The sequence below is a fragment of the Oncorhynchus mykiss genome, chromosome 6 (genome assembly GCF_013265735.2).
Source record: "Oncorhynchus mykiss isolate Arlee chromosome 6, USDA_OmykA_1.1, whole genome shotgun sequence".
NCBI lineage: Eukaryota > Metazoa > Chordata > Actinopteri > Salmoniformes > Salmonidae > Oncorhynchus > Oncorhynchus mykiss.
Window position 1 is genome coordinate 542,501 of NC_048570.1, and position 13,661 is coordinate 556,161.

Below are 13,661 nucleotides of genomic sequence, written 5' to 3' on the forward strand. Positions count from 1 at the left end.
TTCAGAACTGCTTTCCAGGACTTAAAGTAGCTCTGTCATTGGGATTCTTCATCTACTTTTTATGCTTTTTTGTCAGTCTTTATCTGAGTCCCAGAAACCGGCCCTGAGTGAATGAGGCTTTCTGAGTCCCAGAAACCGGCCCTGAGTGAATGAGGCTTTCTGAGTCCCAGAAACCGGCCCTGAGTGAATGAGGCTTTCTGAGTCCCAGAAACCGGCCCTGAGTGAATGAGGCTTTCTGAGTCCCAGAAACCGGCCCTGAGTGAATGAGGCTTTCTGAGTCCCAGAAACCGGCCCTGAGTGAATGAGGCTTTCTGAGTCCCAGAAACAGGCCCTGAGTGAATGAGGCTTTCTGGCTGTGTTCTGTTTTAGATCCCACTGAAACAAAGCTCTTGACAGCCTCAGTCCAGTGTGTTTATCAGGTCTAGTCTGTCTAATAAACCTCAGACCAGTGTGTTTATCAGGTCTAGTCTGTCTAATAAACCTCACTAATGTGTTTATCAGGTCTAGTCTGTCTAATTAACCTCAGTCCAGTGTGTTTATCAGGTCTAGTCTGTCTAATAAACCTCAGTCCAGTGTGTTTATCAGGTCTAGTCTGTCTAATAAACCTCAGTCCAGTGTGTTTATCAGGTCTAGTCTGTCTAATAAACCTCACTAATGTGTTTATCAGGTCTAGTCTGTCTAATTAACCTCAGTCCAGTGTGTTTATCAGGTCTAGTCTGTCTAATAAACCTCAGACCAGTGTGTTTATCAGGTCTAGTCTGTCTAATAAACCTCACTAATGTGTTTATCAGGTCTAGTCTGTCTAATAAACCTCAGTCCAGTGTGTTTATCAGGTCTAGTCTGTCTAATAAACCTCAGTCCAGTGTGTTTATCAGGTCTAGTCTGTCTAATAAACCTCACTAATGTGTTTATCAGGTCTAGTCTGTCTAATAAACCTCAGTCCAGTGTGTTTATCAGGTCTAGTCTGTCTAATAAACCTCAGTCCAGTGTGTTTATCAGGTCTAGTCTGTCTAATTAACCTCAGTCCAGTGTGTTTATCAGGTCTAGTCTGTCTAATTAACCTCACTAATGTGTTTATCAGGTCTAGTCTGTCTAATAAACCTCAGTCCAGTGTGTTTATCAGGTCTAGTCTGTCTAATTAACCTCACTAATGTGTTTATCAGGTCTAGTCTGTCTAATAAACCTCAGTCCAGTGTGTTTATCAGGTCTAGTCTGTCTAATTAACCTCAGTCCAGTGTGTTTATCAGGTCTAGTCTGTCTAATAAACCTCAGTCCAGTGTGTTTATCAGGTCTAGTCTGTCTAATAAACCTCAGTCCAGTGTGTTTATCAGGTCTAGTCTGTCTAATTAACCTCACTAATGTGTTTATCAGGTCTAGTCTGTCTAATTAACCTCAGTCCAGTGTGTTTATCAGGTCTAGTCTGTCTAATTAACCTCAGTCCAGTGTGTTTATCAGGTCTAGTCTGTCTAATAAACCTCAGTCCAGTGTGTTTATCAGGTCTAGTCTGTCTAATTAACCTCACTAATGTGTTTATCAGGTCTAGTCTGTCTAATTAACCTCAGTCCAGTGTGTTTATCAGGTCTAGTCTGTCTAATTAACCTCAGTCCAGTGTGTTTATCAGGTCTAGTCTGTCTAATAAACCTCACTAATGTGTTTATCAGGTCTAGTCTGTCTAATAAACCTCAGTCCAGTGTGTTTATCAGGTCTAGTCTGTCTAATTAACCTCAGTCCAGTGTGTTTATCAGGTCTAGTCTGTCTAATAAACCTCAGTCCAGTGTGTTTATCAGGTCTAGTCTGTCTAATTAACCTCAGTCCAGTGTGTTTATCAGGTCTAGTCTGTCTAATTAACCTCAGTCCAGTGTGTTTATCAGGTCTAGTCTGTCTAATTAACCTCACTAATGTGTTTATCAGGTCTAGTCTGTCTAATTAACCTCACTAATGTGTTTATCAGGTCTAGTCTGTCTAATTAACCTCAGTCCAGTGTGTTTATCAGGTCTAGTCTGTTTAATTAACCTCAGTCCAGTGTGTTTATCTGGTCTAGTCTGTCTAATTAACCTCACTAATGTGTTTATCAGGTCTAGTCTGTCTAATAAACCTCACTAATGTGTTTATCAGGTCTAGTCTGTCTAATAAACCTCAGTCCAGTGTGTTTATCAGGTCTAGTCTGTCTAATTAACCTCAGACCAGTGTGTTTATCAGGTCTAGTCTGTCTAATTAACCTCAGTCCAGTGTGTTTATCAGGTCTAGTCTGTCTAATTAACCTCAGTCCAGTGTGTTTATCAGGTCTAGTCTGTCTAATTAACCTCACTAATGTGTTTATCAGGTCTAGTCTGTCTAATAAACCTCAGTCCAGTGTGTTTATCAGGTCTAGTCTGTCTAATTAACCTCACTAATGTGTTTATCAGGTCTAGTCTGTCTAATTAACCTCACTAATGTGTTTATCAGGTCTAGTCTGTCTAATAAACCTCAGACCAGTGTGTTTATCAGGTCTAGTCTGTCTAATTAACCTCAGTCCAGTGTGTTTATCAGGTCTAGTCTGTCTAATTAACCTCACTAATGTGTTTATCAGGTCTAGTCTGTCTAATAAACCTCAGTCCAGTGTGTTTATCAGGTCTAGTCTGTCTAATTAACCTCAGTCCAGTGTGTTTATCAGGTCTAGTCTGTCTAATAAACCTCAGTCCAGTGTGTTTATCAGGTCTAGTCTGTCTAATTAACCTCAGTCCAGTGTGTTTATCAGGTCTAGTCTGTCTAATAAACCTCACTAGTGTGTTTATCAGGTCTAGTCTGTCTAATAAACCTCAGTCCAGTGTGTTTATCAGGTCTAGTCTGTTTAATTAACCTCAGTCCAGTGTGTTTATCAGGTCTAGTCTGTCTAATTAACCTCAGTCCAGTGTGTTTATCAGGTCTAGTCTGTCTAATAAACCTCAGTCCAGTGTGTTTATCAGGTCTAGTCTGTCTAATAAACCTCACTAATGTGTTTATTAGGTCTAGTCTGTCTAATAAACCTCAGTCCAGTGTGTTTATCTGGTCTAGTCTGTCTAATTAACCTCAGTCCAGTGTGTTTAGTCTAGTCTGTCTAATAAACCTCAGTCCAATGTGTTTATCAGGTCTAATTAACCTCACTAATGTGTTTATCAGGTCTAGTCTGTCTAATTAACCTCAGTCCAGTGTGTTTATCAGGTCTAGTCTGTCTAATTAACCTCACTAATGTGTTTATCAGGTCTAGTCTGTCTAATAAACCTCACTAATGTGTTTATCAGGTCTAGTCTGTCTAATTAACCTCACTAATGTGTTTATCAGGTCTAGTCAACCTCAGTCCAGTGTGTTTATCAGGTCTAGTCTGTCTAATTAACCTCACTAATGTGTTTATCAGGTCTAGTCAACCTCAGTCCAGTGTGTTTATCAGGTCTAGACTGTCTAATAAACCTCAGTCCAGTGTGTTTATCAGGTCTAGTCTGTCTAATTAACCTCACTAATGTGTTTATCAGGTCTAGTCTGTCTAATTAACCTCAGTCCAGTGTGTTTATCAGGTCTAGTCTGTCTAATTAACCTCAGTCCAGTGTGTTTATCAGGTCTAGTCTGTCTAATTAACCTCACCAATGTGTTTCATTGTCTAATCAGGTTCTCTTCACAGGGAGTTACAGCCAGATACTTTCCCTGTAATAACCACTGTCTTCCTCTTCTTCTTTCTGTCCTTTTATCTCTCCTTTTATCTCTCCATTTCTTTCATTTATTGGTTCTCTTCTTCTCAGTGAGAAAGACTGTGTGAAGCAGGCCAGAAGCTTGAGTTCCAATGCAGAGAAACTGCTTCAGAAGCAACTATAGGACTCTCCTCTCTTCCCTTTCGCTCCCCACAATGACACCCACATCATCGTTTCAGAAATCTGATTCCCAATCGAAACATAAAACCAACCTTTGCATAGTATAGAAATGACTAAGCTAGGTTATTTATTTTGATATATCTGTTGCGGTTAAACCTTTTAATTTCTAACTGTTAAACAATCTTATGTTTCCTAAAACTAAACTCTCCTTAAACAGTTTTCCTGACAGCATTACTTTGATTAGCAGCATGGACTGGAGACAGGCTAGAGGGCGCCAGAGAGAGGCTATCTTTCTGTTGTACTGAGACAGGCTAGAGGGCGCCAGAGACTATCTTTCTGTTGTACTGAGACAGCCTAGAGGGCACCAGAGAGAGGCTATCTTTCTGTTATACTGAGACAGCCTAGAGGGCACCAGAGACTATCTTTCTGTTGTACTGAGACAGCCTAGAGGGCACCAGAGAGAGGCTATCTTTCTGTTATACTGAGACAGCCTAGAGGGCACCAGAGACTATCTTTCTGTTATACTGAGACAGGCTAGAGGGCACCAGAGAGAGGCTATATTTCTGTTGTACTGAGACAGGCTAGAGGGCACCAGAGAGAGGCTATCTTTCTGTTATACTGAGACAGGCTAGAGGGCACCAGAGAGAGGCTATATTTCTGTTGTACTGAGACAGCCTAGAGGGCACCAGAGAGAGGCTATCTTTCTGTTATACTGAGACAGGCTAGAGGGCACCAGAGACTATCTTTCTGTTGTACTGAGACAGGCTAGAGGGCACCAGAGAGAGGCTATCTTTCTGTTGTACTGAGACAGCCTAGAGGGCACCAGAGACTATCTTTCTGTTATACTGAGACAGGCTAGAGGGCACCAGGGAGAGGCTATCTTTCTGTTGTACTGAGACAGGCTAGAGGGGGCCAGAGAGAGGCTATCTTTCTGTTATACTGAGACAGGCTAGAGGGCGCCAGAGAGAGGCTATCTTTCTGTTATACTGAGACAGGCTAGAGGGCACCAGAGAGAGGCTATCTTTCTGTTGTACTGAGACAGGCTAGAGGGCACCAGAGACTATCTTTCTGTTATACTGAGACAGGCTAGAGGGCACCAGAGAGAGGCTATCTTTCTGTTGTACTGAGACAGGCTAGAGGGCACCAGAGAGAGGCTATCTTTCTGTTGTACTGAGACAGCCTAGAGGGCACCAGAGACTATCTTTCTGTTATACTGAGACAGGCTAGAGGGCACCAGAGACTATCTTTCTGTTATACTGAGACAGGCTAGAGGGCACCAGAGAGAGGCTATCTTTCTGTTATACTGAGACAGCCTAGAGGGCACCAGAGAGAGGCTATCTTTCTGTTATACTGAGACAGGCTAGAGGGCACCAGAGAGAGGCTATCTTTCTGTTGTACTGAGACAGGCTAGAGGGCACCAGAGAGGGGCTATCTTTCTGTTGTACTGAGACAGGCTAGAGGGCACCAGAGAGAGGCTATCTTTCTGTTATACTGAGACAGGCTAGAGGGCACCAGAGAGAGGCTATCTTTCTGTTGTACTGAGACAGGCTAGAGGGCACCAGAGAGGGGCTATCTTTCTGTTATACTGAGACAGGCTAGAGGGCACCAGAGAGAGGCTATATTTCTGTTGTACTGAGACAGCCTAGAGGGCACCAGAGACTATCTTTCTGTCGGACTAGCAGTGCAGGGTGACTCCACTCACAGTACTACATCTTTCTGTGCTAATAAAGATATCAGACCCACAGCTGTAATGAATGTTCCCTGATAAGAGGTTTGGGATGTCTGCCATTTTAGTAAGAGAGATGTTACTGTTCTGAAAACTCTAAATATTTGCTATTTCTTGAACATCAACACACCCAGACGCCCCCTACAGTGGCATACCGTAGGTCCTTAGACCAGCCCAATGCTACGTACAGCTTGTCCTTAGACCATACAGACATGCGTGCTTAACCAGCCACTGAGTAGCCCTCTTTCTCACACCATGATTAATAAAGGGCTGGCCTCCTGCACCGTTAAGTGATAATGCCTGAGAAGGCCGTGTTTGGAGGACATATTGGCACGGGTGTTGTTAGGCCCGAGACGAAGTTGAGGCAAACCGTGCCAATATGTCCTCTAAACACGGGCTTCTCAGGCATTATCACTTTTATACAGCAGGTTACCAACCTATTCAAATAATGATTGACATTTTCATTAGCTTTATTTTTAATGAATGTATTCATACCGTTTCATCTTTACACAAATCTAGGGTTGCTATCCAAGCTGGCTTGTCGTTCGTTCTATCAGTTCGGTTACCAGAGACGCGACCCAGTCGTTCTGTATCTATGGATGCAACACAGTCGTTCGTTCTCAATGTTCTATTGCCATACTGGCTGGCAACGTTCTTGTCCTTTGCTTGCTAGCTAGCCAACTACGGCTAACTTAGTCACATCAAAAAGTGCAGCCAGATAACAGCAAAGTAGCTGTATTTGCATGCTTGTTTAAGTAGTTTTCTAGTGATACGTTCATAAGAATTAGCAAAAGAAATGTGCTCACTCACCAGGACACTGTTGTTCAAAGGAGCTAGCCAAAAAACACAGCGAACATCATCACTTCAAACTGAAGCTGGAAAGACTGACGAACTAGCTGCACTTCGTTTGACCCTTTTTTATATTAACATTTGTTTGTATATATCCATAAGAATTATGCGGATTCATGACTTGGACTGGCTGAGTCCCGACCCCTACACTTTCATTACGATGGGTCAGCTGGAGATGGAATTTCAATATTGAAACTGACATTGCAAATGTCAGAGAGATAGAACGCAAGTTTTATTAAATCTCCGCTGTTGAAAACCAATTGCTAGTTTAAAAGAAGTGGGAGATAATGTCTTGATGCTTTTTACAGTGGAGATCGGGTTTATAAATTGCCTGGCTGGGCTGATGAGACAGTGGATTGGTGCAGTCAGATGGAACAGAGTAAATAAGCATTTTAACGTCATAGATTTAACCGGTGGTAACTTGTGGAATAGACACCGCCTGGAATGCGGTTTTAACCAATCAGCATTAGGCCCAACCCTAATGTCATGGTATAAAGTACCGTACCATGACATCTAGACCATACAGCACACACAGTTTGTAGCTGTGCTTCCTTCGCTAGTCTGACTCCATACAGCTTTCTGTGGAACCATGCTGTTGGCCACTCACTGCTGTATGGAGCAGTGGCCTGGTCCCAGATCAGTCTGTGCTGTATGGAGCAGTAGCCTGGTCCCAGATCAGTCTGTGCTGTATGGCGAAGTAGCCTGGTCCCAGATCAGTCTGTGCTGTATGGAGCAGTAGCCTGGTCCCAGATCAGTCTGTGCTGTATGGAGCAGTGGCCTGGTCTCAGATCAGTCTGTGCTGTATGGAGCAGTGGCCTGGTCTCAGATCAGTCTGTGCTGTATGGAGCAGTGGCCTGGTCTCAGATCAGTCTGTGCTGTATGGAGCAGTGGCCTGGTCTCAGATCAGTCTGTGCTGTATGGAGCAGTAGCCTGGTCTCAGATCAGTCTGTGCTGTATGGAGCAGTAGCCTGGTCTCAGATCAGTCTGTGCTGTATGGAGCAGTGGCCAGGTCCCAGATCAGTCTGTGCTGTATGGAGCAGTAGCCTGGTCTCAGATCAGTTTGTGCTGAATGGAGCAGTGGCCTGGTCTCAGATCAGTCTGTGCCCTATGGAGCAGTAGCCTGGTCCCAGATCAGTCTGTGGCTAAAATAACAAGTCGGAGCGCGGAGCACACTTAAACGCATCTATCATGTCAGGGTCTATAATATGTCCTGGATCAACCATAACCTTGACTGAAAATGTGAAGGGTCAGTCCAGGATAGCATGACGATAAAGCAATCCCAGAGCACAGCAAGGCTAAATGATGTGTCTGTGGACGTCAATACTAGCATAATAAAAACGATCCAATCAAACTTCTCCTACTGGTCTGCTTCTCCTGGATGATTGGAGGGGAGCGCCTGCCGTTCTCCCGGGTGATTGGAGGGGAGCGCCTGTCGTTCTCCCGGGTGATTGGAGGGGAGCGCCTGTCGTTCTCCCGGGTGATTGGAGGGGAGCGCCTGTCGTTCTCCTGGATGATTGGAAGGGAAGCGCCTGTCGTTCTCCCGGGTGATTGGAGGGGAGCGCCTGTCGTTCTCCCGGGTGATTGGAGGGGAGCGCCTGTCGTTCTCCCGGGTGATTGGAGGGGAGCGCCTGTCGTTCTCCCGGGTGATTGGAGGAGGAGCGTCTGTCGTTCTCCCGGGTGATTGAAGGGGGAGCGTCTGTCGTTCTCCCGGATGATTGGAGGGGGAGCGTCTGTCGTTCTCCCGGGTGATTGAAGGGGGAGCGTCTGTCGTTCTCCCGGATGATTGGAGGGGGAGCGTCTGTCGTTCTCCCGGGTGATTGGAGGGGGAGCGTCTGTCGTTCTCCCGGGTGATTGGAGGGGAGCGCCTGTCGTTCTCCCGGGTGATTGGAGGGGAGCGCCTGTCGTTCTCCCGGGTGATTGGAGGGGAGCGCCTGTCGTTCTCCTGGATGATTGGAAGGGAAGCGCCTGTCGTTCTCCCGGGTGATTGGAGGGGAGCGCCTGTCGTTCTCCCGGGTGATTGGAGGGGAGCGCCTGTCGTTCTCCCGGGTGATTGGAGGGGAGCGCCTGTCGTTCTCCCGGGTGATTGGAGGAGGAGCGTCTGTCGTTCTCCCGGGTGATTGAAGGGGGAGCGTCTGTCGTTCTCCCGGATGATTGGAGGGGGAGCGTCTGTCGTTCTCCCGGGTGATTGAAGGGGGAGCGTCTGTCGTTCTCCCGGGTGATTGGAGGGGGAGCGTCTGTCGTTCTCCCGGGTGATTGGAGGGGGAGCGTCTGTCGTTCTCCCGGATGATTGGAGGGGGAGCGTCTGTCGTTCTCCCGGGTGATTGGAGGGGAGCGCCTGTTGTTCTCCCGGGTGATTGGAGGGGAGCGCCTGTCGTTCTCCCGGGTGATTGGAGGGGAGCGCCTGTCGTTCTCCCGGGTGATTGGAGGGGGAGCGTCTGTCGTTCTCCCGGGTGATTGGAGGGGGAGCGTCTGTCGTTCTCCCGGATGATTGGAGGGGAGCGCCTGTCGTTCTCCCGGGTGATTGGAGGGGAGCCCCTGTCGTACTCCCGGGTGATTGGAGGGGGAGCGTCTGTCGTTCTCCCGGGTGATTGGAGGGGGAGCCCCTGTCGTTCTCCCGGGTGATTGGAGGGGGAGCGTCTGTCGTTCTCCCGGGTGATTGGAGGGGAGCGCCTGTTGTTCTCCCGGGTGATTGGAGGGGGAGCGTCTGTCGTTCTCCCGGGTGATTGGAGGGGGAGCCCCTGTCGTTCTCCCGGGTGATTGGAGGGGGAGCGTCTGTCGTTCTCCCGGGTGATTGGAGGGGAGCGTCTGTTGTTCTCTTTATGTTCATCCTAGCTTTGTTTTCCCTGTTTATCTTCTTTTGAAAAAAAGGTTTCTCCCTGTCCTTTACTTTTCATTTTATCTTAAGTTCATGACGTCTTCTGTAGTTTTCATCCCCTCCCACCCCTGGTTCAGATCCCGTCAGGCGGAGACAGAGAGGGACCAGGCAGGGGAGGATAATAGAATGTTCAAACAGGAGTTTGGAGAGAAGATAGACGCTCTACAGCTGGAGGTGGAACATCTCAGGAAACACAGGTAACTAGGGGGGGTGACACAAGACTGGCCCACTCTGCTGTTCTGTATCCTCCAGGCTGTCGCTATAGCAACTCTTATTGTGTGCGGTGTTCTGTATCCTCCAGGCTATCGCTATAGCAACTCTTATTGTGTCTGCTGGTCTGTATCCTCCAGGCTGTCGCTATAGCAACTCTTATTGTGTGTGGTGTTCTGTATCCTCCAGGCTGTCGCTATAGCTACTCTTATTGTGTCTGCTCATCTGTATCCTCCAGGCTATCGCCATAGCAACTCTTATTGTGTCTGCTGTTCTGTATCCTCCAGGCTATCGCTATAGCAACTCTCATTGTGTCTGCTGGTCTGTATCCTCCAGACTATCGCTATAGCAACTCTTATTGTGTCTGCTGGTCTGTATCCTCCAGGCTGTCGCTATAGCAACTCTCATTGTGTCTGCTGGTCTGTATCCTCCAGACTATCGCTATAGCAACTCTTATTGTGTCTGCTGGTCTGTATCCTCCAGGCTGTCGCTATAGCAACTCTTATTGTGTGTGGTGTTCTGTATCCGCCAGGCTATCGCTATAGCAACTCTTATTGTGTGTGTAGTGTTCTGTATCCTCCAGGCTATCGCTATAGCAACTCTTATTGTGTCTGCTGTTCTGTATCCTCCAGGCTATCGCCATAGCAACTCGTATTGTGTGTGTGGTGTTCTGTATCCTCCAGGCTATTGCTATAGCAACTCTTATTGTGTGTGTGGTGTTCTGTATCCTCCAGGCTATCGCTATAGCAACTCTTATTGTGTCTGCTGGTCTGTATCCTCCAGGCTATCGCTATAGCAACTCTTATTGTGTGTGGTGTCAGGTCATGTTTGGAGCTGGAGCTGAGGAGAGGGAGGGGTAGTGGTGGAGGTAGCCAGTATATAGAGCCTGTGTCTGGGGAGAAGTTGACCTCGGCCCCCCAGAGAGACCTGGAAGACATCCGGAAGGTACAGCACCGTGCTCCTAGCTCCTTCACAGGGAATTTAAAAAAACATCTTTAACAATCATATTTTCAAGCTCATCTGAACATGTTCAAAGTACCCCCCACTAATAATGATGTTTGTTATAGGAACTGGAGGCAGTGAAGAAGGAGAATCATCAACTATGTGCTGTGGTAGATGACACGAGCGGTCCAGGGTCCAACATGTAAGTAATGGTTTAGTTAGGTTTAACTTGTGCAGGGTTGAGTAAAGTTTAGTCCTTTTAATCAGTGTAAAAGTCTCATTGCCTTGCTAAATTAAAGTTTAATCAGTGTAGTCTCATTGCCTTGCTAAATTAAAGTTTAATCAGTGTATTCTCATTGCCTTGCTAAATTAAAGTTTAATCAGTGTATTCTCATTGCCTTGCTAAATTAAAGTTTAACATCTCTCTCTCGTCTTGAAGGTCAATGTCACAAAATGAGGATGAGCAGGTAAGTTAAAACTATTTTAAACTGATTCATACTTTGGTTCTAGTCTATACTCAGATGAATACATCTACATAGGATCTATACATCTACATAGGCTCTATACATCTATACTCAGATTAATACATCTACATAGGATCTATACTCAGATTAATACATCTACATAGGATCTATACATCTACATAGGATCTATACATCTACATAGGATCTATACTCAGATTAATACATCTACATAGGATCTGCCATTATTGCTGTTTACGAACTATCAGATGTTGCCTTCTCTTTTCCAGGAGGAGTCTTGTCTTGATCAGCCCTCAAACTGAAGGGTTTCACTGACCATGATGTCTGACATAATGACTTCCTCAAACTGAAGGGTTTCACTGACCATGATGTCTGACATAATGACTTCCTCAAACTGAAGGGTTTCACTGACCATGATGTCTGACATAATGACTTCCTCAAACTGAAGGGTTTCACTGACCATGATGTCTGTCTTCCTCTGACATAATGACTTCCTCAAACTGAAGGGTTTCACTGACCATGATGTCTGACATAATGACTTCCTCAAACTGAAGGGTTTCACTGACCATGTCTCAATCTAGTTGACATGATCCTCCCCCTGAGCTCCTCTAATGTCTCAACTGGTTACTGAAAATAAGCTCTGCCTTAAAACAGAAGGATTTAACTCCTTCTATAGAGCCAGGGTGTTCTATGACAGCTGTCTGGCCAATGGGCTGCCCCTCCCCTCCGTCAACATATATGTGACTCCTGCCAACGCAGCAGTACACACCCAGCCCTGCCTGAGAGAGACACCAAACGTTCAAAGCCTGGTCCCAGATCTGTGCGGGGGGGGTGGGGGGTTGGTAGAAAGGTAAACGGGGTTGGTAGAAATGTAAACGTTCACAGCCTGGTCACCGATCTGTATGGGGAGAGGGGGGGGGGGGGGGTTGGTAGAAAGGTAAACGGGGTTGGTAGAAAGGTAACCGTCCACAGCCTGGTCCCAGATCTGTGCGGGGGGGGTTGGTAGAAAGGTAAACGTTCACAGCCTGGTCCCAGATCTGTAAGGGGGGGTTGGAGGGGGGTTGGTAGAAAGGTAAACGTTCACAGCCTGATCCCAGATCTGTACGGGGGGGTTGGAGGGGGAGGGGGGGGGGGGGGGGGTGGTAGAAAGGTAAACGTTTCACAGCCTGATCCCAGATCTGTACGGGGGGTTGGAGGAGGGGGGGGGGGGGGTTGGTAGAAAGGTAAACGTTCACAGCCTGATCCCAGATCTGTACGGGGGGTTGGAGGAGGGGGGGGGGGTTGGTAGAAAGGTAAACGTTCACAGCCTGATCCCAGATCTGTACGGGGGGTTAGAGGAGGGGGCATTGGTAGAAAGGTAAACGTTCACAGCCTGATCCCAGATCTGTACGGGGGGTTGGAGGAGGGGGGGGGGGGGGGGGGGGGGGTGGTAGAAAGGTAAACGTTCACAGCCTGATCCCAGATCTGTACGGGGGGTTGGAGGAGGGGGGGGGGGTTGGTAGAAAGGTAAACGTTCACAGCCTGATCCCAGATCTGTACGGGGGGTTAGAGGAGGGGGCATTGGTAGAAAGGTAAACGTTCACAGCCTGGTCCCAGATCTGTGAGGGGGGGTTGGTAGAAAGGTAAACGTTCACAGACTGATCCCAGATCTGTACGAGGAGGGGGGGGGGGGGGGGGTTGGTAGAAAGGTAAACGTTCACAGCCTGTACACCGATCTGTATGGGGGGGTTGGAGGAGGAGGGAGGGGGGGGGGGGGGGGGGGGGGTGGTAGAGAGGGTATATTTTTATTCGGCGTCCCGGCAAAAGAAATACCAGTAATCCATCAATCATTTTTTTTTTATAATTAAAAAACGTTGGCTATAACAGCATTATTTCTCATTACCACGTCAGAGGAGAAGAAATGGCTTTGGAAACAGGTGATTTAGTCTACTTGGAAATGGGTGATATAGCCTACTTGGAAATGGGTGATATAGTCTACTTGGAAATGGGTGATATAGCCTACTTGGAAATGGGTGATATAGTCTACTTGGAAATGGGTGATATAGTCTACTTGGAAATGGGTGATATAGTCTACTTGGAAGCATGTGATGCATGTGATGCATGTGAGCCTACATGGAAAAAGGTGATATAGCCTACTTGGAAACAGGTGATATAGTCTACTTGAAAGCATGTGATATAGCCTACATTCCAAAATGCGTTGTGTTTCCAATGGAGAAAACAGGCATTTTGCCACGGCAGAGATGAGTGACCGAGACGCACGCGGACAGCAGCGGACGAGGACATTCTGGCCCAAACACTTTGGGGTGTTTTGGGTTACATATTTCTTTCCATTCACTCCTGTTCGGATGCTGGAAATATGTCTCAAGTGGATGAACGTGTGAGGGTCGCCTCGTAAAGGGTCCTTTTGAAGTAGTTATTTGACAATTGGGTGAAAACATCATGACTGGTTATGTTTATGCCACAATAAAAGTTAAATGACAAATCTTTACACCGAGCGACCGTGTTTCTACACCTGCATTGCTTGCTGTTTGGGGTTTTAGGCTGGGTTTCTGTACAGCACTTTGAGATATCAGCTGAAGGGCTATATAAATACATTTGATTTGATTTGACCTAGGCCCACAGAGATTCTATGAGCACCACATTATGAGACATAAAACCTAGCGGTCAAACAAAAAGCAACATTGAATATACTGTGAGCGGACCAAGTAATTGGGCGTCACTCTAAAGCAGAAAGGTGGAAGAAACGAGTCAGGAGT

The 13,661-nt window shown here is 46.6% G+C and overlaps 3 protein-coding genes and 3 long non-coding RNA genes across 8 annotated transcripts in view; 4 read left to right on the forward strand and 2 right to left on the reverse strand.

Moving 5' to 3' along the window:
- The window catches only part of LOC110525138 (protein RUFY3), a 107,184-nt gene extending 99,785 nt beyond the window's left edge, over positions 1-7,399 (forward strand). For both annotated transcript variants that reach the window (XM_036979178.1, XM_036979179.1), the window contains exon 11: positions 3,753-7,399. In XM_036979178.1, the coding sequence (XP_036835073.1) occupies positions 3,753-3,825 (73 nt within the window). In that variant the 3' untranslated portion in view covers positions 3,826-7,399. The remainder of the gene's footprint in view (positions 1-3,752) is intronic.
- Positions 604-3,204, forward strand: LOC118964801. 2 transcript variants are annotated; one of them, XR_005051978.1, is made up of 3 exons: positions 604-667; positions 958-3,074; positions 3,108-3,204. It is a non-coding gene; the product is annotated as an uncharacterized LOC118964801 (long non-coding RNA). The 2 variants fall into 2 exon arrangements; XR_005051979.1 differs by lacking the exon at positions 604-667 and having other exon boundaries at positions 922-1,041; positions 1,082-3,074.
- On the reverse strand, positions 3,047-3,489 carry LOC118964802. Its single transcript, XR_005051980.1, has 3 exons — positions 3,427-3,489; positions 3,119-3,280; positions 3,047-3,085 (listed from the first exon to the last, which is right to left on the reverse strand). It is a non-coding gene; the product is annotated as an uncharacterized LOC118964802 (long non-coding RNA).
- Positions 7,400-7,753: 354 nt separating the features above from the next.
- Positions 7,754-9,223, reverse strand: LOC118964790 (basic salivary proline-rich protein 2-like). Its single transcript, XM_036979157.1, has one exon. It carries the CDS (start codon positions 9,221-9,223, stop codon positions 7,754-7,756), a length of 1,470 nt encoding a protein of 489 aa, XP_036835052.1.
- A 57-nt stretch (positions 9,224-9,280) lies between these two features.
- LOC110525134 lies at positions 9,281-11,754 on the forward strand. Its single transcript, XM_021605078.2, has 5 exons — positions 9,281-9,468; positions 10,303-10,426; positions 10,549-10,625; positions 10,863-10,890; positions 11,175-11,754. Exons 1-5 carry the CDS (start codon positions 9,305-9,307, stop codon positions 11,205-11,207), a joined length of 426 nt encoding a protein of 141 aa, XP_021460753.2. The 5' UTR covers positions 9,281-9,304; the 3' UTR covers positions 11,208-11,754.
- Positions 11,755-12,663: 909 nt separating this feature from the next.
- Positions 12,664-13,393, forward strand: LOC118964804. The gene is made up of 2 exons (XR_005051981.1): positions 12,664-12,989; positions 13,028-13,393. It is a non-coding gene; the product is annotated as an uncharacterized LOC118964804 (long non-coding RNA).
- The last annotated feature ends 268 nt before the right edge of the window (positions 13,394-13,661 follow it).

Excerpts from the sequence above, each read along its gene's own strand:
- LOC118964790 (XM_036979157.1), bottom strand. The coding sequence starts at position 9,223 with ATGAACATAAAGAGAACAACAGACGCTCCCCTCCAATCACCCGGGAGA.
- LOC110525134 (XM_021605078.2), top strand. The coding sequence starts at position 9,305 with ATGACGTCTTCTGTAGTTTTCATCCCCTCCCACCCCTGGTTCAGATCC. Across the intron at positions 9,469-10,302 it reads GAACATCTCAGGAAACACAG|GTCATGTTTGGAGCTGGAGC; the intron begins GTAACTAGGGGG and ends GTGTGGTGTCAG. Across the intron at positions 10,427-10,548 it reads ACCTGGAAGACATCCGGAAG|GAACTGGAGGCAGTGAAGAA; the intron begins GTACAGCACCGT and ends TGTTTGTTATAG.